This window comes from Neoarius graeffei, chromosome 3, assembly GCF_027579695.1.
Source record: "Neoarius graeffei isolate fNeoGra1 chromosome 3, fNeoGra1.pri, whole genome shotgun sequence".
Lineage (NCBI taxonomy): Eukaryota > Metazoa > Chordata > Actinopteri > Siluriformes > Ariidae > Neoarius > Neoarius graeffei.
The window spans coordinates 75,238,451-75,264,762 of NC_083571.1; the positions used below are offsets into that span (position 1 = coordinate 75,238,451).

At 43.7% G+C, this 26,312-nt stretch overlaps 2 protein-coding genes across 5 annotated transcripts in view; one reads left to right on the forward strand and one right to left on the reverse strand.

Moving 5' to 3' along the window:
* The window catches only part of rxrgb (retinoid X receptor, gamma b), a 100,137-nt gene that overhangs the window by 39,022 nt on the left and 34,803 nt on the right, over nucleotides 1-26,312 (forward strand). The window contains exons 2-6 of one of the 4 annotated variants that reach the window (XM_060917326.1): nucleotides 4,885-5,084; nucleotides 20,650-20,682; nucleotides 22,995-23,142; nucleotides 24,460-24,666; nucleotides 24,767-24,927. In XM_060917326.1, the coding sequence (XP_060773309.1) occupies nucleotides 4,885-5,084; nucleotides 20,650-20,682; nucleotides 22,995-23,142; nucleotides 24,460-24,666; nucleotides 24,767-24,927 (749 nt within the window). The remainder of the gene's footprint in view (nucleotides 1-4,884; nucleotides 5,085-20,649; nucleotides 20,683-22,994; nucleotides 23,143-24,459; nucleotides 24,667-24,766; nucleotides 24,928-26,312) is intronic. The other 3 variants (XM_060917328.1, XM_060917329.1, XM_060917330.1) reach the window with 3 other exon arrangements.
* On the reverse strand, nucleotides 14,989-19,908 carry LOC132883564 (uncharacterized). The gene is made up of 2 exons (XM_060917331.1): nucleotides 18,511-19,908; nucleotides 14,989-15,174 (listed from the first exon to the last, which is right to left on the reverse strand). The coding sequence occupies exons 1-2, from the start codon at nucleotides 19,561-19,563 to the stop codon at nucleotides 15,172-15,174; spliced, it is 1,056 nt and encodes a 351-aa protein (XP_060773314.1). The 5' UTR covers nucleotides 19,564-19,908; the 3' UTR covers nucleotides 14,989-15,171.

Genomic DNA, 26,312 nt, shown 5'->3' on the forward strand with positions numbered 1-26,312 from the left:
AAAATAGAGAGATTTCTAAACATTAAAAGGGAAAAAAAACATTCAGTGGGACTCGGTGTCGAACGGAGGCTTTGGAATCACAGTTGTATATGATGTCTTCTCTGCAAGACCACACACTTGTTATTTTTTGCTGTCTTCTTGCTTTACACGTGGTCATCACACCTGTGTGCTATGTACACTTGTATTAATATATACAGATTGTTTTAACTTTTCTCATAGCTTCTTGCTGTAGGGCTTGTGGCTGTGTAGGCTGTGCTTTATCATCAGTAGGTTACAGTTACCAGTGTAAGGAATGCAATCCTTTAAAATGTTGTCTATATTTTATTGTTCTGCATTTAAATTCAGCCAATACTTCTTGAAGTGTCCTGAAAAAAGTGCAAAGCCTCCTTTCCTAGAGGATTTAACAACTCTTTACCAAGAGATTCTTTACCTGTCAGTTAGACAGGATAGTTTAATATAATATTTTACATTGTAAAAGGTACTGACATGACTGATTCAAGCGAGACAAAATTCCAGAAATACTCTGGTAATAATTACATTACCCCACCTGCCCATATATAACTAATCCAATTTGAATAGGGTTTAAGAGTGATCCTATAAAGTACATTCTAATAAATGTTCAAGCACTTCTCCAGAACAAATCATTTACAGTGGTGCTTGAAAGTTTGTGAACCCTTTAGAATTCTCTATATTTCTGCATAAATATGACCTAAAACATCATCAGATTTTCACACAAGTCTTAAAAGTAGATAAAGAGAACCCAGTTAAACAATTGAGACAAAAATATTATACTTAGTCATTTATTTATTGAAGAAAATGATCCAATATTACATATCTGTGAGTGGCAAAAGTATGTGAACCTTTGCTTTCAGTATCTGGTGTGACCCCCTTGTGCAGCAATAACTGCAACTAAACGTTTCTGGTAACTGTTGATCAGTCCTGCACACCGGCTTGGAGGAATCTTAGCCCATTCCTCCATACAGAACAGCTTCAACTCTGGGATGTTGGTGGGTTTCCTCACATGAACTGCTCGCTTCAGGTCCTTCCACAACATTTTGATTGGATTAAGGTCAGGACTTTGACTTGGCCATTCCAAAACATTAACTTTATTCTTCTTTGACCATTCTTTGGTAGAACGACTTGTGTGCTTAGGGTCGTTGTCTTGCTGCATGACCAACCTTCTCTTGAGATTCACTTCATGGACAGATGTCCTGACGTTTTCTTTTAGAATTCACTGGTATAATTCAGAATTCATTGTTCCATCAATGATGGCAAGCCATCCTGGCCCAGATGCAGCAAAATAGGCCCAAACCATGATACTACCGCCACCATGTTTCACAGATGGGATAAGGTTCTTATGCTGGAATGCAGTGTTTTCCTTTCTCCAATCATAACAGTTCTCATTTAAACCAAAAAGTTCTATTTTGGTCTCATCCGTCCACAAAACATTTTTCCAATAGCCTTCTGGCTTGTCGACGTGATCTTTAGCAAACTGCAGACGAGCAGCAGTGTTCTTTTTGGAGAGCAGTGGCTTTCTTCTTGCAACCCTGCCATGCACACCATTGTGGTTCAGTGTTCTCCTGATGGTGGACTCATGAACATTGGCTAATGTTAATGTGAGAGAGGCCTTCAGTTGCTTAGAAGTTACCCTGGGGTCCTTTGTGACCTCGCTGACTATTACACGCCTTGCTCTTGGAGTGATCTTTGTTGGTCGACCACTCCTGTGGAGGGTAATAATGGTCTTAAATTTACTCCATTTGTACACAATCTGTCTGACTGTGGATTGGTGGAGTCTAAACTCTTTAGAGATGGTTTTGTAACCTTTTCCAGCCTGATGAAACCCCTGATTAAAAAACCTGACCTTGATCCCTGTCAGCTGTCCAATTATCGGCCAATATCAAACCTCCCCTTTATCTCCAAGATCCTTGAAAAAGCTGTGGCACAGCAGTTATGCTCATATTTACATAGGAATAACATCCATGAAATGTATCAGTCAGGATTTAGACCTCATCATAGCACAGAGACAGCACTGGTTAAAGTAGTAAACGACCTACTGTTGGCGTCTGATCAGGGCTGTGTCTCGCTACTTGTGTTGCTTGACCTTAGTGCAGCATTTGATACCATTGATCATTCCATTCTTCTGGATAGACTAGAAAATGTTGTGGGAGTTAAGGGAATGGCCCTCTCCTGGCTCAGGTCTTATCTAACTGATCGTTATCAGTATGTTGATATAAATGGTGATATTTCTAGACGTACCGAGGTAAAGTTTGGTGTTCCACAAGGTTCTGTCTTGGGTCCACTGCTTTTTTCTCTATATATGTTACCTCTGGGCGATATTATTCGTAAACATTGTATTAGTTTCCACTGTTATGCTGATGACACACAGTTGTATGTCTCTGCAAAACCTGATGAGAGACACCAGCTTAATAGAATTGAGGAATGTGTGAAGGACATTAGACACTGGATGCTTATAAATTTCCTTCTGCTTAACTCTGACAAGACTGAAGTACTTGTGCTAGGACCACATACAGCTAGAAGTAAGTTTTCTGATTACACAGTAACTCTGGATGGCCTTTCTGTTTCTTCACGTGCAGCAGTAAAAGACCTCGGAGTGATTATTGACCCCAGTCTTTCATTCGAAACTCACATTGATAACATCACCCGGATAGCTTTCTTTCATCTCAGAAATATTGCAAAGATAAGAAATTTAATGTCATTGCATGATGCAGAAAAACTAGTCCATGCTTTCGTTACCTCCAGGTTGGATTATTGTAATGCCTTACTGTCTGGATGTTCCAATAAGTGCATAAACAAGCTCCAGTTAGTTCAAAATGCCGCAGCAAGAGTCCTTACTAGAACAAGAAAATATGACCACATCACGCCTGTCTTATCCACACTGCATTGGCTCCCAATCAAATTTCGTATTGATTATAAAATACTACTATTGACCTTTAAAGCACTAAATGGTCTCGCACCACAGTACCTGAGTGAACTTCTGCTCCTCTATGACCCGCCACGCCTACTTAGATCAAAAGGTGCAGGCTATCTGCTGGTACCTCGTATAGTGAAGGCTACATCAGGGGGCAGAGCCTTTTCTTACAAAGCCCCACTGTTATGGAACAGCCTTCCAAGTAATGTTCGGGAATCAGACACAGTCTCAGCATTTAAGTCTAGGCTGAAAACATATCTGTTTAGTCAAGCCTTTTATTAATGATGTTTATGAGGTAAAGGAGTAGATCTGGAGGGTCCTCAGACATAGAGTGTTTTGGTAAACTGGGATGTATGGATGCTGTCAGTCCCCACTCGCTTGCTCACTCGAGTTTGTTGACGGTGCAGTGGCTGGCTGCTTTATGTCCCGGGGCTCCCTCATGCCTGTGTTACCTTCTGGCTCTCTCCTTTTAGTTATGCTGTCATAGTTAGTTGCCGGAGTCCCTGCTTGTACTCGGTGCAATATGTATACTGTTCCTACTTATTCAGGTGACATCGGGCATACCTAACCACCTGTGTTTTCTTTCTCTCCCCCCCCACTCCAAATCTGTCCCTCTGAGTTACATGGAGTCAACAGGAAATCTTTTGGTGGAGACGGTGTGGACCTCGACTGGCTATCGTAGCCTGCAGGGAATCGGCCGTCAGACATTCTGTCGCATGTCCCAGACCCGGTGAAATGTAACTGAATTGTCTTGGCCAGGCCTAAGGGTCCCATCTGCATCTCATCATTGGTGAGGAGTGTGCTCCCATCACCCAATCAAGCATCCAGCCAGAGCAGGTCATGATATATTTTTTTTTACCATATTAACATGCCATTGTGTGTCATGCCTGATGTAAAGACTCTCGTCTCTGCGAGCCTACCACACAGATTTAATACTTGTCATTTTTAGGGCATACCTAACAACATGTTTTCTTTCTCTCTCTCTCCCCCCCCCCCCCGTCCCTCTGAGTTACATGTTGATCCTGGGATTGAGATGCTGGCCTCTTCTGCCCCTCGGACCTGCTTGATCCATCCTGGTGCCCTGTGTCTGGTCGGAGTTTTATCGCCCCACTCCTGTGAAGGACGGCCCCATGAGGACAGTTGAGGGTTATACCTGTTAAAACTGTTAATATTATAGTCAGGCTGTCTGTTGTTGCCCAAATGAGGATGGGTTCCCTTTTGAGTCTGGTTCCTCTCGAGGTTTCTTCCTCATGTCGTCTGAGGGAGTTTTTCCTTGCCACCGTCGCCACAGGCTTGCTCATTGGGGATAGATTAGGGATAAAATTAGCTCATGTTTTAAGTCGTTCAAATTCTGTAAAGCTGCTTTGCGACAATGTTTATTGTTAAAAGCGCTGTACAAATAAACTTGATTTGATTTGATTTGATGAGCATCAACAACGCTTTTTCTGAGGTCCTCAGAAATTTCCTTTGTTTGTGCTGTGATACACTTCCACAAACATGTGTTGTGAAGATCAGACTTTGATAGATCCCTGTTCTTTAAATAAAACAGGGTGCCCACTCACACCTGATTGTCATCCCATTGATTGAAAACACCTGACTCGAATTTCACCTTCAAATTAACTGCTAATCCTCGAGGTTCACATACTTTTGCCACTCACGGATATGTAATATTGGATCATTTTCTTCAATAAATAAATGACTAAGTATAATATTTTTGTCTGATTTGTTTAACTGGGTTCTGTTTATCTACTTTTAGGACTTGTGTGAAAATCTGATGATGTTTTAGGTCATATTTATACAGAAAATTCTAAAGGGTTCACAAACTTTCAAGCACCACTGTATGGCTCATGTCATGCCATCATCTTTGAAAGCCAGAAACAGATACTGTAAATTATTGAAAACCATGACAATTTATCATATCATGAATATTATTAGCTGTTTTTCTCCTCCCACAGACTCATCTGGGGCACTTAACTCCTCTCTCCCACAGCCTCCACAAATGAGCTCCATGATGGGTCACCCGTCCGTCATCAGCACCTCACGTCCCCTTCCTTCAGCAATGGGCTACTCGGTCATCACGTCCTCTATGAGCTCGCCCTCTGTCTCACTACCCTCCACGCCTGCCATGGGCTTTGGCGCCCTCAATAGTTCACAGGTAAAAATGCTAAATTCTGATCAGGCCAAAAAGACTGAGTACCCTTCTAAAAGCTTACACTGGGCTCCATCTGTCCAATACCAGCAGTCTCTACTTTATGCCACGTTTCAGGGCCATCTGTGTACACCTGGTTAAGGTGAATTTCATATTGCCTTTGTAGCTATTCCTGAAATGCACGGAGATTATATACATGCTTTAAAACATGCCTAATATCACAGTTATTGGCTTTGAGTTAGAGTGGTCCCGGTTAAGGTTAGAGACTTGTTTAAGATGAGGAGTAAATAGTTTACTCTCCATACCTGTTACCTATTACATGCCTTGGGAGATAAGCAGTTTCTTGACAGGAAAAAGTCTGAATTTGTGGCTAAATGTTTTCCAGCCATAAATATAGCAGAGTTACTTGAGAAATTGAGTATTTTGAACTAAAATCCATTTTCAGTTATGCAAAGTAACCTTGTGTCTGTTTTGTTTGTATTATATGAAGAAATCATAAATACAAGCAATAAGTCCTTGTTTTTTTTTGCTTCATGCCATGTCCAATAAGAAGCTGTTTTTAAATGTGGGTCTCAGGTGGGGAAGGGGGTTTAATAATTAACAATTATTCACTGAGCCTGAAGTGGATAATTGTTTTAATATAAATACACAGGTGATTATTTAAAAAACTTATTAAAAAATCATTTATTTCAAACTTCAGAAGCAGCATGCAAATGTGATAACGGCACGGCGTAGGGTTGTGTCACTTATCTACGCCAAGTCACATAAAATACTTTGTTTTGAAACAGATAAAATAAATCACAATTCCACCTTCCCTTTCAATAGTTTTAGACCAAACTTGGTAGCATCTTTAGTGCTTTTAGGAACAGCATTTTCCTTCATAATTTGTAACTGTTCCTCACTTACTGTGACGAAGCGAATGGCCACCATTTTGCCGATCTGCTTAAAGGGCTGATGACACGAACATGACTCTATGTAATTTCTTAAATAAACTATACAACATGGCAAACATGTTAGATTTCTGTTATAATTACGTGAAAAGAAGCTGTTGTTACGCGAATATCCAACTTTTAATTGCACAGCGCAAGAAAACTGGGTCCGTGGCTCGCGGCCATGCTGTGACGTCAGCGGAAGAACACGCTGTGGTTCACTGGCTGTTCTACTCTGGTTCTACTCAATGGAAATGGCGCATGAAAACGCCGGTGAACTCTCTAGTGCTAGCTCTTCCTCTTCTGGGAGTCTAGAATTGTGTTGATCTCTTCTGAATAGAATCTATGATAGCCTACCCTCTTTACCCTTTGCCTCTCATTGCTAGGCGGCAGTTACATGAAAGCCGCAAGCTTTCACAAGCAAATACATGACTGATATCACGCCGACTTTATGATTACATTTATGATTATCATGTAGAATCTATAGCTCTACGTACCTTTATCTTATGTCGTTTCACAACACATGTTCTGACAGGAGGACTGTCTTTGGAGGAGTCGCCTTGTCCCACGTGACTGCTGGATCCGGCATAGCTACTAGTAGACCCCCTCCGGAATACTGGCAGTGTTGCCAGATTGGGCGGTTTCCCGCCCAGTTGGGCGGTTTCAAGTGCATTTTGGTGGGTTTTTAACATATTTTGGGCTGGAAAACGTCAGCAGTATCTGGAAACACATACTGTTGACGTTTTCCAGCCCAAAATATGTTCAAAACCCACCAAAATGCACTTGAAACCGCCCAACTGGGCGGGAAACCTCCCAATCTGGCAACACTGTGTAGGCACTGCTGATGGTAGTAACACACGTTTGTGCTGAACTGAACACCTAAGAGATTCCTTTAAGCTGGGAAGGGTGTCAAAACAATCCAAATCGAAGTGTTCAGAGCACAGGACGGATGTTGGTGAGGGCTCCCACTTGTCACGAGTGCGCCTGACTTGCTTCACCCACTTCGCATGCAGCTTGGGATCTCTGGGAAACTTGAATAAACTTATCCCATCCTTGTGGATTTTGGAGCAAAAGCTGGCAACACAACGCGAAGGCATAATAAATATATATAATGTATAATAATAATACTAATAATGATAAACTGAACACCTGTCACATCAACAACAAACTGGTAAGTTAGGAGGAAGGTTCTTTCGCTGACGTCATATAGCCCCTCCTCCTCATTCGTCTCCTGGGTGCTGCAGGCCCGTCAAATTTGCCCAAATAGCCGCGTTTTTTATCATAACTTGTAAAATAGGCGCCTTCATGAATTAATATATGGATCATCGGGAATTACTTTTTATGTTATAAAACATCGCCAAAGATGTCAAAAATGTGTCATCAGCACTTTAAGGTGATTAGTCAAGAAATTCGGACTATTTCTCAATAATCAGTGCATGCAATTTTCTATAATCACCTCCGTATTTATATTAATTTACTATAAACCTCACCTCTGGCAGGTCAAAGTCCTTGAACAGTGCATGAACACCACACATTCAGTCATATCAGATGTTTCAGTAGAAAATTCCATGTACAGAAAAAAGCTAAATCTTAACCTAAATGGTTTTTTATTGGTCACTTACTGAAAAGAAAAAAGTGCTGAAAATGTATGTGCACTGACTGTGTGACAGAACATGAGTGTAATGTGATGCTGCATGTGTTTAGAGAAGAACTAAACACTTCATGCTAATAAAAAAATAACCCTTTTTGATTACAGTAGTGATAATCTGTGGAAAAGTCCGAGAGAACTTAATGTGCTTAAAACTATAACCCCTTTGGACACAAGGAAAAATGCTATGGAACTTCAGATGTACAATTGCACACATTATGTCTGAAGGGGATATGCATATAATTTAATAACCTCCTAGCAGAGGAACACGAACACTCAGATATAGAAAGTAAGGAGCAATGCAGACAAATGTACAGAAGGCTGAACAATGGAGTAATGATGAGTGAAGACAGAGAAAGGCAGAAAGCATGGTATGAGGGACATTGTAATTCTTACTACATATACATGTACAATGTTTTGCAAAAGTATTCATCCCCCTTGCTGTTTGTCCTATTTTGTCACATTACAAGCTGGAATTAAAATGGATTTTGGCGGGGTTAGCATCATTTGATTTACACAACATGCCTACCACTTTAAAAGTGCAATTTAAAAAAAATTGTGACACAAACAATAATTAAGATGAAAAAACAGAAATCTGGAGTGTGCATCGGTATTCACCCCCCAAAGTCAATACTTTGTAGAGCCACCTTTTGCTGCAATTACAGCTGCAAGTCTCTAGGGGTATGTCTCTGTTAGCTTAGCACATCTAGCCACTGGGATTTTTGCCCATTCCTCAAGGCAAAACTGCTCCAACTTCTTCAAGTTAGATGGGTTGCGTTGGTGTACAGCAATCTTCAAGTGATGCCACAGATTCTCAGTTGGATTGCAGTCTGGGCTTTGATTCGGCCACTCCAAGACATTTAAATGTTTCCCTTTAAACCACTCCAGCGTTGCTTTAGCAGTATGTTTAAGGTCATTGTCCTGCTGGAATGTGAACCTTCGACCCAGTCTCAAACCTCTGGCCGACTCAAACAGGTTTTCCATCAGAATTGCCCTGTATTTAGTGCCATTCATCTTTCCTTCAATCCTGACCAGCTTTCCTGTCCCTGCAGGTGAAAAATATCCCAACAGCATGATGCTGCCACCACCATGCTTCACTGTAGGAATGATGTACTCACGGTGATGGGTAGTGTTGGGTTTGTGCCACATATGGTGGCCAAAAAGTTCAATTTTAGTCTCATCTAACCAGATAATCTTCTTCCATGTGTTTGGGGAGTCTGCCACATGCTGTTGGGCAAACTCCAAACGTGTTTTCTTATTTTTTTTCTTTAAGCAATGGCTTTTTTTCTGGCCACTCTTCCATAAAGCCCCGCTCTGTGGAGTGTATGGCTTAAAGTGGTACTGTGGACAGATACTCCCATCTGTGCTGTGGATCTTTGTAGCTCCTTCAGTGTTATCTTTGGTGTCTTTGTTACATCTCATATATTTTGTTCTGAGGGACTCCAGCAAGACTAACTATGACAGCGTAACTAAAAGGAAGAGCCGAAAGGTAACACAGACATGAGGGAGCCCTGGGACATTAAGCAACAAACCCGAGTGAACGCTATGGAACAGCCTTCCAAATCGTGTTCAGGACTAAGACACAGTCTCAGTGTTTAAGTCTAGGCTGAAAACATATCTGTTTAGTCAAGCCTTTTGTTAATAGCTTTTTGTTGGGTAAAGGAGTAGATCTGGAGGGTCCTCAGGCATACTGTGTTTTGGTAAACTGGGATGTATGGATGCTGTCGTTCCCCTGCAAAACACACAGAATTCTGAACAGCTAAACAAGCTAACTTTACTGGAGGGATTTCTGCATGAAAGAACAGCATGTTAAGAAAAACAAACACTAAAACTAAACAAAAACAAAACTAAAACTAGCCAATTCCTCAGAATAAAAATAAATCTGAAATGACTTTTGCACTTGGAAAACTAACTAAAACTAAACTGAAATAAAAAAAATGAACAAACAAACTGAAAGACAAAATAAAAACTAATGAAAATTTAAAAACTATAATAACTGAGCCAATAAGAGTGAAGCTGTTTACATATATTGCTAGTCGCAAACTTTACAAAAGTATCTCAGGGAATAATATAAAATAACTAAAAAGTGCGTAGCATAGGAGCTTTAAAACCAAGTTAAACCTTTAAAGTGCATATTCTGGACCAATTTCGTGTTTTTTTTTTTTTTATATGAAAGTATGTCCCTTTACACACTCATCCAGAAGGGTAATTTTGCACAAGGCCATCTGTCTATAGCAGAAAAAAATAAAATAACAAAACGCGTCTGGAAAAATCCCAAGGGAGTCTGGAGCCAGATTTGTGACGTTACCTGCGGAAGCGCCAGCAGGCTGCGCGAGCTTTGCACGGTTTCAGTGCACAGCCTGTGTAGACCAAGCGCTCCCATTTCTCTCTCACTGTCCGGTCTTTTGGAAAACGATGAGTACTAATCCCATCAAGATTGGTGTTGCTACACCCTCCTACGATACATCTGTTAACCATTTTAATAATTACACGATAACGTTGAAGAAATTTACAGAAAACCACCAGGTCGTTTTCTCATAAACAAACCAGCGCTGATGTAGGATTCAGAGGGAGGCGTCCCGCACATGACGTCAAGAAAATCAGTGTTTCCCGGGAAATCCAAATGCCAAGTTTTTTCAGAGGTGGATCAATTCGCCTCAAATGGCTTGATTTCAACTGAATTTTTCTGGTATTGCTCAAGGTAAAAAAAATTGCACAAAATGCAAAATGTGACAGATATTTGACCAAAGTTTAATATAAAATAGGAGAATTACATTGATCTTGCTCCTGAATTTACCCATGATATGCACTTTAAGGTCATCCCGCTTTTCCATTTTATGTGACTGTATGAGAATGGTTCTCATAGGTAAGTGTCGTATAACCCTATATCTGTGCAACTCTGTAGTATTATAGACACATGCTCATTTTGTGCCCCAAGGGCAAGAGAAACCAATTTGCTCAAAGCTTGCTTTAAAATGTTTACAATTAAAAATACTAGTGGTAGTGAGTAAAAGAAAGTAAAAAACCTTGTAAAACCTTTTCAAGTTTAGTCGAGTCTTTTAATGGCTGAAAACCCTCACAGACATTGAATTTGAATTGAATTGAATGAATTTTATTTTTTATTTCGAACATGTATAAAAAATGTATGTAACTATTTGTACATACTAAAGAAAGAAAATGAGAAATAAAAAAAATAATAAATAAAATAACATAAAGAGCTAAGACATTACAAAACACCGCACATTGTTTGAAAAAGGAGTGGGAAGAGTACAATACTTTTTTAATTTCCCACCCCTTTTTAACTACCCCGAAATCCAAACTACATTAATACACCTATAAAAATATATACCATATATACACTTAATGAATATCTATATAAATATACAATTACAAAAATAAATACATACTACAAACCATATATATATATATATATATATATATATATATATATACACTTCATAAATATCTATATAAATATTTAATTACAAAAATAAATATATACTACATACCATATATACACTTCATAAGTATCTATATAAATATATAATTACAAAAAATATATATACTATATACCATATATACACTTCATAAATATCTATATAAATATATCATTACAAAAATGTATATATACTATATACCATATATACACTTCATAAATATCTATATAAATATATCATTACAAAAATAAATATCTACTACATACCTATCCCTATAAATATGAATATATAAACTACAGTATCCCCATAAATAAATATATACCATATACTAAGTTAGTTCTAATATAACAATCAACCCTATTCTATTTATCCCTCATCATCCTCCGTTAACATACTTCCTCTTCTATATACTTATTTAAAAATATTTTTTGTACCTTTTTTTAAACAGATTTATATTTGCACTTTGTTTTATTTCTGTCTCCAGTCTGTTCCATAAAGTCATAAAGCTCGATACGCACATGTTTTTCATATTTGTTCGAACCTTTGGTTTTTTAAAATTTAGGTCTCCCCTTAGATTATATCCCCCCTCTCTCTCACTAAACATTCCTTGTATATTTTTTGGCAATAGATTATTTCTCGCTTTGTACATATATTAAATAGGAACAAAGACCTCATTCACATTCAGTACAGAATATGCACAAACTCACTCTCTGTATGTGTGTCTTTCTCTCACTCACATATATACAGTTCCCTCTGAAAGTACTGGATCCTCAAGGCTAGTTCTTCTGTTTTTGTTATACATTAAAGAGATTTGGGTTTAAGATCAAAATATGAATGAGATGATGGATCAGAATTTCACCTCTTATTTCTTGATATTTACATCTAGATGTGTTAAACAACTTCGAACATGGCACTTTTAGTGGCAGGCCAGTGAGTATTAGTGAGTCTGTTCCAGAAGCAGCCATGCAAACCTAAAGCCATGACACTACCTCTCCCGTGCTAGACCCATGCACTCGTTTGTTTTGGATCATGAGCAGATCCTTTCTTTCTCCACACTTTGACCTTTCCATCACTCTGGTAGAGGTTCGTTTTGGATCCAGATTAAATGTTTGTGGCTCATCTCTGTGTCTCTTTTACCCCTTTTCCACCAAATCAGTTCCAGGGCTGGTTCGGGGCCAGTGCTGGTTCACAACTCGTTCAACTTGCGAGCCAGCTGAGAACCAGTTTGCTTTTCCATCCCTCGCGGTGCTAAGAGAAGACACGTCATTACGTCGCTGTATACTGTACGTCAGTTACGTCGTTGTATACGTAATTACGTCGCTGTATACGTCAGTTACGTCACTACGTTTGCATAAACCTTGGCGCGAATATCGAAGCAAAAACAACACGGAAGAAGCAGCAGCAACAACAATAATAATAAATGACTTCGCGTTTGTACAGCTGCTGCTTCTCATCGCTTAAAAATGGCAATCTTTCGCGGTCTTGTTATTGTTGTTGGTCTTAACAACTCCGCCCCCCTGCTAACGTAAGCGGTTCTTTCCTCTGGCCCAGCAGAGAGTTGGTGCTAGCCTGGAACCGGTTTTTCTGGCCCAGAGCCAGTTCTTTGTCAGTGGAAACAGAAAACCCGGTTCCAAACTGTTAGGGTTTTGCTGGGATTCGAACCTGGTTCGCTGATGTGATAATCCAGCAAACCCCCACTAGGCCACCAGGGGGATGACTCAAATGCAGAGGCGTGAGGCGGAAGTATAAAAAGTATAAAAAGGTTTATTTACAATATTTACAAAAAATCCAAAAAGTATAATCCAAAACGCTCAGAAGATCTTAAGGGAAAAAATAAAAAATCCAAAAGTTCAAAGTCAATACAAAAGCCAAAAAAACTAGAAAAGAAAAGGCAAAAATGCCAAATGCTCAGAAGATTCACAAAGTCAAAAAACAAAATCCACAAAGTCCAAAAGAAAGCAAAAATACAAAGAACACAAGGACATGGACGAGGAAATCGGAACAGAGGTAACTGGAGCTTAAACATAACAAGAGGACTGAACTCAGGGGGTATAAATACACAAAACAAATTGGAAACAGGTGACACTAATGAAAACAGGCAATCAACACCAACCCAAAACATAGGACACAGTGGCGACCTCTAGAGGCCAAAACAAACATAGACAAAAAACAGGAAATAACAGCGGCCTCTAGAGGCCAAAACAGTCCCAGTCCTAACACAAACTAAGCACTGGCCCCGAACCAGCCCTGGAACCGAACCAGCCCTGGAACTGCTTTGGTGGAAAAGGGGCATTTTTGACTTCCAGTCTGGCCTTCTGATTCTTACTGCTGAGGAGTGATTCACATCTTGTTTGAGTGATATGGCCTCTATATTGCTGACCTCAAAGTCTTTTTTTTCAAACAGTGGATTGTCCTTCCTTCACCCCTGACCTGTGGAGGTTGTTGGTGATGTCACTGACTCTTGCTTTTGGTTTTTACTTCACAGCTCTCCCAATGTTTCTGTTGTGAACTGCTGTTGTTTTCCTTGGCTGATCTGTTCACTGTTTGGTTGTTAGTACACCAGTGGTTTCTATCTTTACCAAAACATTCCAAATTGTTGTATTGGCTATGGTAATTGCTTATATAATGGCTATGATTGATTTTCCCTCTTTTCTCAGCATCAGAATGGCTTGCTTTTCTCCCGTAGACAGCTCTCTGGTCTTCATGTTAGTTTGTCCTTTTTCACAACAAATGCAGTCTTTACAGCTGAAACTCAAGGCTCAAACCAAAAGACAAGTAGATATTCAGAGCTATTAATAGTTTAAGCAATTGATCTAACAGGGCATACCTGGACAACAAGGATCACCTGTCCGTCGTGTGTTCCAGTATTATTGATCACTTGAAAATGGGTGGGTTCAACCCATAGACATATAAACATAGACGCCGCATTGAGCTGAGTGGCCCGTTGCTGGGATACGTCAGAGTGTCTGCCATATTGGATGTGGCAAATCTTCCCCATAAACCAATGCAAGTAAATGGACTGAACTTCATAAAGCCCCTTTCTACAATAATATTTAACTCGATGCCTTTTATTCACCCATTAAGACACACACGTATATATTTGGGAAACAAACAGGCATCAAAACAACATGTATAACTTTTAATGTGATGGTTATAAATAGTGTGCGAAATACCCTGTACACTGCAAACTAGCGATAGATAGCTCAGGTAAGCTAATCAGTCAGCATACCGTAGCAAGCTACCAAAACCTGAGGCCAAAATAACCAACCTACAAGACTGAATATGATAAATGATGGAAATAGTGGAAAAACTGGAAATAATGAATGAAAATAAAAATTTACTGTTTTATTTATTGAGTCACCACACAGACCTACTCTCGTTGAATAAAGTGAGCTGAATGGCCGCCAAACTGAGTTCGGCCAGGTTCTAACGTCATACCAAAACAAAATACATCACTGATTCCTTCACACTCAGAAAGGTTAAAAACATTCATCATACGTTCAAAAACGTTCATCATAGTGTGGCACTGTATTATCTAATTCTCACTGCTTATAACTATACACCTACCCGGTGGAGATGAGCTGGGAAACTGAAGACTGAAGGAACAGCTCCTTCTCTGATCCTGACTGTCTGACCTGTTCTGTCAAAATCCTCCGTTCTGAAGTGTTCACTGCAGAGCATGGATGACGGAGTAGCAGAAGACCCTTCCCGTCGCACAGCTGTCTCCCACTGCTTTTTCATGTCTTTATTTTTGGGAAACCTATATACATAGTATGTGAAAAGTTAGCTAAGCAACTAACAACAATCAGCGTAGTTACGAAGGAAATACTTCGTTATTTGGAGACAGGTTTCACCGAGTGGCTATTATGCGCGAGACTTCATATTAGCCACTGTAAATGTTCGCTGGATGTGGGTGGAGCACAGAGGACGGCAGGACAAAGACTGAGTTCGCAAAACAGTTTTATTCTCACTTTTCAGCGGAAGCGGTTTTCTCTCTCAGACACACACACACACACACATTCCGGTGCTCGGGTTGTAGAGCTCCTCTGCTCTCGCTCTCCCTCCTTAAATAGCCCGGTTTACTGGGGAGAACACACACAAAACATAGATTAATCACACTCAGGTGAAGCGATTCTGCCACTTACCTTCCCCAACTCCGCCCTCCTGTCACAGACCGGTGCTTGACCACGCCCCCGCTGCCACATACCCCCACCGCCCGACTCAGGCCGGGCGCCCGTCCGGCCCGCAGCCGACTCCCCCCCCCCTTGACGGGAGAGGAAGTCCGCAACGACCATCTGCGCCCCCGGCCTGTGGACCACCTTGAAGTTGAAAGGTTGGAGCGCTAGATACCAACGGGTGATCCGCGCGTTGGCATCCTTCATGCGGTGGAGCCACTGGAGGGGCGCGTGGTCCGAACAGAGGGTGAAAGAGCGCCCCAGCAGGTAGTAACGGAGGGCGAGGACCGCCCACTTGATCGCCAGACACTCTTTTTCGATAGTGCTGTAGCGCCCCTCACGCACCGACAGCTTCCGGCTGATGTATAACACTGGGCGATCCTCTCCCCCCACCTGCTGGGACAAAACGGCCCCCAGCCCTCTGTCCGACGCATCCGTCTGTAACAAAAAAGGGAGAGAGAAGTCAGGGGAGTGTAACAGTGGCCCCCCACACAGTGCAGCCTTTACCTCAGAGAAAGCCCGCTGGCACTGCTCCGTCCACTGGACCGGATCTGGCGCCCCCTTTTTAGTGAGGTCAGTCAGCGGGCTGGTGACGTCCGAATAATTAGGTATAAACCTACGATAATAGCCAGCCAGCCCCAGGAACTGTCTCACCCCCTTTTTGGTCTTGGGCCTCGGGCAGGCCGCAATTGCTGCGGTCTTATTAATTTGGGGACGCACCTGCCCGTTACCCAAGTGGAAGCCCAGATACCGTACTTCCACCCGCCCAATCGCACACTTCTTCGGGTTGGCAGTGAGCCCCGCCCGCCTCAGCGACCTAAGGACGGCCCTCAGGTGTTGCAGGTGCCGCTGCCAGTCATTACTATAAATGATGATGTCATCCAAGTAAGCGGCCGCATAGGTGGCGTGGGGCCGGAGGACCCGGTCCATCAGCCGCTGAAACGTAGCGGGCGCCCCAAACAGCCCAAATGGAAGTGTGACGAACTGGTGTAAGCCGAACGGTGTGGAAAAGGCCGTTTTTTCCCGGGATAATGGAGTCAAGGGGATCTGCCAATATCCCTTCGTCAAATCCAGTGTCGAGTAAAAGCGAGCCGTGCCTAGTCGATCGAGCAGCTCATCAATACGAGGCATTGGGTACGCGTCAAATTTAGACACCGCGTTGACTTTTCTATAGTCCACACAGAACCGGACCGAGCCGTCGGCCTTGGGAACCAAGACCACCGGGCTGCTCCAGTCACTGTGGGACTCCTCGACAATGCCCATTTCGAGCATGGCCTGAAGTTCTTCCCGAACCACCTTTTTTTTGTGTTCGGGTAATCTATAAGGACGGCTACGCACTACCACCCCCGGGGGCGTCTCTATGTGGTGTTCTATGAGATTGGTGCGACCGGGCAGGGGCGAGAACACATCCGAAAACTCGGCCTGCAACTGGGCGACCTCCGTGAGTTGGGTCGGGGAGAGGTGGTCTCCACAGGGGACCGGAGAGGTGCGAGATGCCAATGACCTTTTTTGGACCTCCGGCCCCAGCTCCGCCTTCTCCGGAACTACCGACACCAACGCCACGGGGACCTCCTCGTTCCAGAGCTTCAGCAGATTGAGGTGGTAGATCTGTAGCGCCCCCTCCCTGTCCGTTCGCCTAACCTCATAGTCGACGTCCCCGACTCGCCGTGTGACCTCGAAGGGCCCTTGCCACTTGGCGATTAATTTGGAGCTCGACGTGGGCAGCAGGACGAGTACCTTATCTCCCGGAGTGAACTCTCTAAGGCGCGTGCCCTTGTTGTACAGGCGGGTTTGCCGTTCCTGGGCCCGCCGCAAATTCTCCTGAGTTAAGTGGGTGAGTGTGTGGAGTTTTGCGCGCAGATCCATAACGTATTGAATTTCATTTTTGCTCTGCGAAGGTCCCTCCTCCCAATTTTCCCGCAGTACATCTAAGATGCCGCGCGGCTTACGCCCATATAATAATTCAAACGGGGAGAACCCCGTGGAGGCTTGGGGGACCTCTCGCACTGCAAACAACAAGGGTTCGAGCCACTTATCCCAGTTACGTGCGTCCTCACTTACGAATTTTTTGATAATATTCTTGAGGGTGCGGTTGAACCGTTCGACTAAACCGTCCGTCTGTGGGTGATACACGCTGGTGCGGATCGGCTTAATACCCAGTAGCCCATACAGTTCGGCCAGTGTTCGTGACATAAACGAGGTGCCTTGATCAGTCAGAATCTCTTTCGGGATTCCGACCCGGGAGATGACGTGGAAGAGGGCCTCTGCAATACTACGTGCGGAGATATTGCGAAGAGGCACCGCTTCCGGGTATCGCGTTGCATAGTCCCCCAGAACCAATATAAAGCGGTACCCTCGTGTTGACCGATCTAATGGCCCGACGAGATCCATCCCAATTCTTTCAAACGGGGTCTCGATTAATGGTAGGGGGCGCAAAGGCGCTTTTGGAATGGCCGCGGGATTAACTAACTGGCATTCGCGGCACGCCGTACACCACTTACGGACGTCGCCGCGAATCCCCGGCCAATAGAACCGGGCCATTATCCGGGCGAGTGTTTTATCCTGCCCGAGGTGTCCCGCCATGGGATTAAAGTGAGCCGCCTGGAATACCAATTCCCGGCGGCTCCTTGGAATTAACAACTGGGTGACACGCTCCTTCGTCTGAGTGTCCTGCGTCACTCGGTACAACCTATCCTTTAAAATGGAAAAATAGGGGAAGGTCGGGGTGGCGTTCGGCTGGAGCGTTTGACCATCGATTACTCTCACTTGGTCAAACGCGTGTCGCAGAGTTTCGTCTCGCGATTGTTCCAGTGGGAAATCCGCGAGGGATTCCCCAATAGAAAGAGGAGGGGCCGGGGGCTCCTCACTCTGTCGCGGAGATGACGTAGACGGCTCTGCGACCGCAGCTCCAGCCAAAACGACACCGGGACCCCCACCCGCTAACCGGCAGGACCCACTCTTTACTAGGTGTGCCATCAACCCCCGGAATCCCGGCCAATCAGTCCCCAAGATCAAAGAGTGGGTAAGGCGAGGATTAACCGCCGCCTTTACTATGGATTTGTCCCCTCTGAAATATATGTGGACCGACACCAACGGGTAGCAGTGAACATCCCCGTGCACACACAACACCTTCACCCCTTGTGCTCCCCCCAATGCCTCGTCTTGCACCAGGCTTTGGCGGATCGAGGTCTGGTTGCAACCCGAATCCACCAACGCCTGATATGTCGCCCCTTGTACACTTACCGGTATGCGATATGCTCCGGCCTGATCGAGGGCAGCCTCTGGCGCGTCGGGGATCCGCACCACCGCCCCCACCTCCATCGCGACACACTGTTGCTGCAGGTGGCCCGGTTCCCCGCAGCGCCAGCAAACCGGCCCGGGCCTCCCCTCTGCAGCTGTGGTTTGAGGGTCACTCACCTGAGGGGGGGGAGAGACAGACACAGAAGGGAGAAACGGGAGGGCACCACGGGTGCGGTGGGCCGGCTGGGGTGGAGCCGGCCCCCGCCTCCGTGGTGGGGGAATGGGGCGAGGACGGGACACGGGAGGAGGGGGAAGAGAGAGAGAGAGAGAAGAGGAGAGAGAAGATGACAGCCGTTGTCCTGCCGCCGGGACAGCCGCCAGATGATCCTCCGCCAGTCCTACGGCCTGATCCAGCGACGCCGGGCGGTGGCACTGGACCCACTCCGCGGTTCCGGCGGGTAGGCGGGCGATGAATTGTTCCAGCGCCACCTGGTCGATGATCCCCTCGGCGTCGCGATCTTCGGCCCTCAGCCACCGCCAGCAGGCGTCCCGGAGCTGCTGGCCGAACGCGAATGGGCTGCCGACTTCCTCCATTCGCAGCGCGCGGAAGCGCTGGCGCTGCTGCTCCGGCGTGCGCCCCACGCGCTGGAGGACAGCCCGGCGAAGGTCGGCGTAGGCCAGCCGGTGGTCGGCGGGGAGCTGTAGTGCGGCTAACTGCGCCTCTCCCGTCAGGAGGGGGAGGAGGCGCGCCGCGCGCTGCTCCACCGGCCACCCCGAGGCTTCGGCGACCTGTTCGAACAACGCGATGAATGCCTCGGGGTCGTCCTGCGGGCCCATCTTAGTCAAGGTGATGGGAGACGGGCCCGCGGCCGGTGCGCTGGTGGACCCCGCCGACGCGAGGAGGCGCCGGAACGCCTCTCGGTCTTCCTGTTGAGCCAGCACCAGGGCTTCGAAGCGCTGCTCCTGCTCCTTCCGGAGCGTGACGAGAGCCTGGTGCTGGCTCTGCTGAGCCGTGGCGAGGGCGTGGATCAAGTCCGCGAACGGGGAGGATTCCATGGGGCTGCAGGACAGGTGCTCCACGATCCCGGGTTTCGGCACCACTGTAAATGTTCGCTGGATGTGGGTGGAGCACAGAGGACGGCAGGACAAAGACTGAGTTCGCAAAACAGTTTTATTCTCACTTTTCAGCGGAAGCGGTTTTCTCTCTCAGACACACACACACACACACATTCCGGTGCTCGGGTTGTAGAGCTCCTCTGCTCTCGCTCTCCCTCCTTAAATAGCCCGGTTTACTGGGGAGAACACACACAAAACATAGATTAATCACACTCAGGTGAAGCGATTCTGCCACTTACCTTCCCCAACTCCGCCCTCCTGTCACAGACCGGTGCTTGACCACGCCCCCGCTGCCACAGCCACAAAGTCAGAAAAATCTGTTCGTAAAATTACATTATAATGACCAAATATAATGAAAAGTATTTTTCCAGTCTCACCTGTGAAAGGTAATCCCATGTGATCTCGTTTGGACGGTAAACCTGTTGGTACAGTTAAACACAGCACATGAATGAGGCATCTTTATTCTTGGCTACTGTCTAGACGCTATACCAGAGATGGTTGAAGAATCTCCACTTTGCCACATCCAGTATGGCGGTGAGGATGACGTATGATTCTATGCAGAAGGCGGTGTCTATGTTTATATGTCTATGGGTTCAACCGAAAGGTGGCATCTTTTATGTTGTTTAACACATCTAGATGTAAATATCGGGAAGTGAAAGCTGAAATTCTGATTTATACAGTGAATTACAGACGTATTCAATTCCCTTACCAAGCCACAATATCTTTTTAGCCATGCCTGCAATACAGTCCTCAATTATGTGGAGCTCTTGAAATGGTTGTCTGATACACTTTCATTCCACTTTCTGCCACTCTACTCTGCAACTCCATCAGAGTTATTGTTGGCTTCATTGTGGCTTCCCTCACCAGTCTCTGTCTTGTTTTTGAGTTTTGTGGGAGGGTTTTGTGTAGGTATTGCTTGGGTGATGTCATGCAGCTTACACTTCCTCACTGTTGATCTTACAGTGCTTAATGCTCTTGACTTTCTGAGAATGCTTCTTAGTCTTTGGTTTCGCTTCTTTCTTTCAGACTGACCATCTCTTCAGTGACAGTTCAATTAAGGTATGTTTCATTCAGGAAATGGGAGCTGTTTTTATATTCCGCAGGTGAAGGCCAATTACAAATCAGTTGTGTCCTCATTACAATAACTTTCACCTGGAGGTTGCAGAACCTGGGGGTTTGAATGCAAGCAGAATTTTTCAGTTTTTGGTTTTGAAATACTTTGAATTTGAAATACTTGCTGACCAATAATTAATTTTAATTTAAAGGATTCACTGTAAGAGAACACGAGTTTGTAATAAAAAAATGCTGACCGATGAATGTGTGCATTTATCATTTGTTCTTTAAAAAAACCTGATTAATTCAAGGGGATTTGAATACTTTTGCAAGCCACTGTACAAACACATGGTTTTCTGTCTCTGCGAGGACCTTCCATTGACCTAAAGATGACTGTAGTTAGTTAATGCAGCATTAAATGTAAGCTGAACCTTAACCTCATTAACCAGAATTAAATGTTTGACTCTTTTAGTTTTTCAAATCTTCTTCTTCTTCTTCTTCTTTTGGCTGCTCCCGATTAGGGGTCGCCACAGTGGATCTTTTGTCTCCATTGCTCCCTGTCTTCCGCATCCTTCTCTACCACACCTGCCACTTTCATGTCCTCTCTCACCACATCCATGTATCTCCTCTTTGGCCTTCCTCGTTTTTGTTTGCCTGGCAGCTCCATCCTCAACATTCTCCTTCCAACATGCTCTGCATCTCTTCTCAGGATGTGCCCATACCATCTCAGTCTCATCTCTCTTAGCTTAATTCCCAAGCTCTCCACATGTGCTGTCCCTCTGATGTGCTCGTTCCTTATCCTGTCCAACCTCGTCACTCCCATCGCAAACCTTAACATCCTCAACTCCGCCACCTCCAACTTTGCCTCCTGTCTCTTCATTAAGGGTACTCTCTCCAATCCATACATCATAGCTGGTCTCACTACTGTCTTATACATCTTACCTTTCACTTTTGCTGGGACTTTCCTATCACAAATGACTCCCGAAATCCTTCTCCAACTGCTCCACCCTGCCTGCACTCTCTTTCTCACCTCACTATCGCAGCCCCCATTTTCCTACACAGTTGACCCCAGGTACTTGAATTCACCAACTTTCTTTACGTCTACTCCTTCCATCTTCACTACACTCTCATCCCCATTCTCATTGATGCACATGTATTCTGTTTTGCTGCTGCTCACCTTCATTCCTCTTCGTTCCAATGCATACCTCCATCTCTCCAAACCCAACTCAACCTCCTTCCTACTTTCACCACATATCACAATATCGTCCGCAAACATCATGTTCCATGGTGACTCTTGCCTCCCTTCGTCCGTTAAGCTATCCATCACTATGGCAAACAAAAAAGGACTCAAAGCAGATCCTTGATGGAGTCCCACCTTCACCTTGAACCATTCAGTTGTTCCAACTGCACACCTCACTGCTGTTTCACTGTTCTCATACATGTCTTGCACCACTCTAATATACTTCTCATTCACTCCACTTTTTCTCATACAATACCATAACTTATCTCTCGGCACTCTATCGTATGCCTTCTCCAGGTCTACAAACACACAATGTAGCTTCCTCTGGCCTTCTCTGTACTTCTCCATTAACATTCTTAAAGCAAAAATTGCATCCGATGTGCTCTTCCTTGGCATAAACCCGTACTTTTAGTTTTTCAAATAAAAGATGTAAAACACTGTGTTTTTGTGAGGACCAGGTGATTGTGAGGACATGTGTTTCCCCCTTGTCTTCAAAAAGGGCTAAATATGGAGCAGCCATGGCCTAAAGGTTAGAGAAGCAGTCTTGGGACCAAAAGGTCGCCGGTTTGATTCTCTGGTTTACAATTACATAATTGGGTGTGTGTGAATGAAGAGCACTTTCCCTTCCCCTGTACATCCATGACTGAAGTGCCCTTGAGCAAAGCATCTAACCAAGTGCTGTAGCGTAGCTGCCCACTGCTTTGGGTATGTGTGTGCATGTGTGTGTTCATTGCCTCAGATGGGTTAAATGCAAAGAATCCTAATTTCCCCTCAGGGAAATTCAGTGTGTATACAAAAAATATTTTAAAAAGTGTACACACACTTGTTGGTAACACAAGGCCAAGGGTATGATGGGACTGGGCGGAAATCATGTAGCTGAGAAATGATTTCTGAGCGACAGAGAGAGAGAGTGAGCGAGAAAGTGCCAGAGAGAGAGCAGGATGGATGGATGGATGGTGTTTTTACAGAGTAATAGGCACGGGTGAAAACTCAGGAAAAAAATGTTTCATTGTGTGTGTTTGCCGATATAATGCAAGACCTGATCTCTCTCTGTTTCCTCTTTCTATCCATCATGCAGATGAACTCTCTGAGCAGTGTGAGCAGCTCAGAGGATGTGAAGCCTCCTCCTGGTCTGCTGTCACTGTCCACCGTCAACAGCTATCAGTGCACCAGTCCCGGTTCCATGTCCAAACATATCTGTGCCATCTGTGGTGATCGCTCCTCAGGTAATCCTTATGATTTCAGATACAGTCAGCACAGTATGCTATGGGCTATCTATTAACACTAGTATTCCAGAGATTTTCATCCCACTCAAAGGGGGTGCCCCCCCCTTGTCTCCACACAAGCTCACTCCTCCCTCTTCGGTGCAGTTATCACCCATGCAACTTTATACTGTTGTGCAAATGTTGAGCACTTATCAGTTTGATTGAAGCAGCACCTGGGAAAGAGAAAAAACCGTGTGCACGCATGCTTGACATAAGCAGCATCCACGCATTCGAGCAGAATGCGTCATGTTCAAGAGAGACAGTATCAGACAGTGTCAATATAAGTGTGCTTTTATGGAAGAATAAAACTGAGTGAATTAAAAAAAAAAGATTGAAATGACATGTTTAGTATATTATGCCCCGCTGGCCAAAAGGCCTGAAGGGAGATTATGTCGTGGCGATGTCTGTCCATATGCCTTCCCGTCCGTCCATCCGCCCGTCCGTCCCAGGAAAGGGTACTCACCTTCTGAAATCAACTCCTCTCGCAATTTTTAGAGGAATTTCATGAAACTTGACAAGAGGCATTGGTATATGTCCGTAGTACGCATATTGTAAGTTCGTTAAATTTGGTCACATTTTACCAGAGTTATGCCCTTGACTAACAAAATTATAATTTGACAATTTCATGAGAGTGTGTTTTCCTTCTGAAATCAACTCCTCTCACAATTTTTATCCCCCACTGGCCGAAAGGCCCAAAGGGGAATTATGTCGTGGCGATGTCCATCCGTCCCTCTGTCTGTCCATCCGTCCCGGGAAGGGTACTCACCTTCTGAAATCAACTCCTCTCACAATTTTTGGAGGAATTTCACAAAACTTGACAGGATTCTTTATATCGGTAGTACGCATACTGCAATTTTGTTCAATTCAGTCGCATTTTACCAGAGTTATGGCCCTTGATTACCAAACTTTGACAATTTCATGAGGGTGTATTAAGCATTTATAGCATAGATATAGTTGCCAGCGAGGGATATTGTGTTCTCAGAGCATTCTTGTTTAGTGAAAGAAACTGTGTGGACAATGGAAATAAGAATAACAAAAAATTGGCTCCAGCTTCCCCCACGAGCCTGATGGATAAGTGGTATAGATAATGGATGGATGGATGTGCCAGTCAAAACCATGTCTGTGTTGATTTTTGGCTGAGAAAATTGGATCTTTTTTTTTTTTTTATTATTTATTATTTTTTTTATTTTATTTTTATTTATTTTTTAGCCAAGCTACTCCCATTTTGTGTATGCTTCATGGATTACACATTGTGTTTTGGCTTTTTCGTGAATGCAGGAAAACACTATGGTGTGTACAGCTGTGAGGGGTGCAAAGGTTTCTTCAAGAGGACCATCCGGAAAGACCTGACCTACACATGTCGAGACAATAAGGAGTGTCTGATTGATAAACGCCAGCGCAACCGCTGCCAATACTGTCGCTACCAGAAGTGTCTGGCCATGGGTATGAAGAGGGAAGGTGTGTGCGCGTGTACTTCAAATAAAAGTAATACCAAAGTGACACCAAATACACCCATCCAGATATAATAAAATAATAGATACACACTAAAAAGGACTGTATTTATGTCCCTCCTGACTCACTGTAGCGGTTCAGGAAGAGAGGCAGCGTGGGAAGGAGAAGTGTGATAATGAGGTGGAGTCGACCAATAGTTTTAATGAAGACATGCCTGTCGAGAAGATTCTGGATGCTGAACTCGCAGTGGAACCCAAGACTGAAACACATACGGATGACAGTCCAGGAAACTCTGTAAGTCCTTAACTGGAGCACGGAGTTCATTTTATGTAATTAATAACACTAGCAAGCGGTGACAACACCAGTGGTTTACGTTTCACGTCATTTCTAGTGTATTGTGCATTAAGAGTGTATTTAGAAATTTGTTGAGCTTTTTCTTGAATTATAATTAATGTAATTATATATTTCTTTAATTATGATTATATAAATCATCTACTAACAAGTAGATGACTTGCCATAATTTCTTACTTCATTTCTGATAAAAACCGAACCAAGATGAGCCTGTGCATTCAGAAACAGTTGTTCTTCTTCTGGCTGCTCCCGTTAGGGCAGGGCCGGCTCTAGGTCTTTGGCTGCCCTAGGCGAGATTGAGTTTTGGCGCCCCCCCCAAGAAAAAAAACCCTCTAATAACATCTAAATAACACTTTAATCTAATCACTCTATTCTATTACTATTAAACAATGTATGGTGCATGGACAATAAACAAGAAGTCATTTTTTATCTTTTTCATTATTGTTATTATTGTTATCATTATTCACATAAAGTGTCACAAAGTAAAATGACCACACAAATTCAATACATATCTCCATATAATGGGCAAAAACTCTTCTGCACCCTGTTCAAAGTGTAGTGCATGGACAATAAACAAGAAATTATTTTTAGTTTCTTTTTTGCTATTAAAAGTTAAGTCATCTCTGAAGAATTAACAAATTAAATGAATAAAAAATTCTACAATTCTAAATTGTGCAAACTTAAGCACCCTGTTAGGACATCAATGGGCTGTATTTTCAAACAAAAGTGCTATTATGGGTACTTTGTTATTGAAGTAACATTACAATGGGACTCGTCTGGTCTTCCTAATGGCACATTCCTTGATAATATCATCAAATGATATTTCTCTTGAGATCTCTTGGTTGATGCTCACCAGAACAAGCCCATTCAGACGTTCTTGACTCATTGTTGACCTTAAGTATGTCTTCAGCAGTTTTAATTTTGAAAAGCTTCTTTCAGCAGAAGCTACTGTCACAGGTAGTGTAACAGCAGAGGTAAGGAGCGCGTATTTCTACATCCCCAGCCGCATCAGAGGTGTTGTAAAAAAGGTTTTCAACCTTTCATGAGCCAGGGCGCACTTTTTTCAATGAAAAAATCTCAAGGCACATCACCAATAGAAAATGTTGACTGAAACTAAAACGCTGTTGCCAATATTTACAATATACAGTCATTCTATAATTTTCCACGGTACACTTGGTGATCTCTCACGGCACACTAGTGTTCCGCGGTACTAGAGTTCGGCAGCACAGTGGTTGAAAACACTGTACACCACTGATGCACTTGGTAACATCTCCATTCAATAACTCCATCCCTCCTTTTTGGTGGGGTTTTGGTCACCCTTGGCGCCC

What these genes read in the sequence shown, in the direction of transcription:
- LOC132883564 (XM_060917331.1), bottom strand. Translation starts at nt 19,563, where the DNA reads ATGGAATCCTCCCCGTTCGCGGACTTGATCCACGCCCTCGCCACGGCT.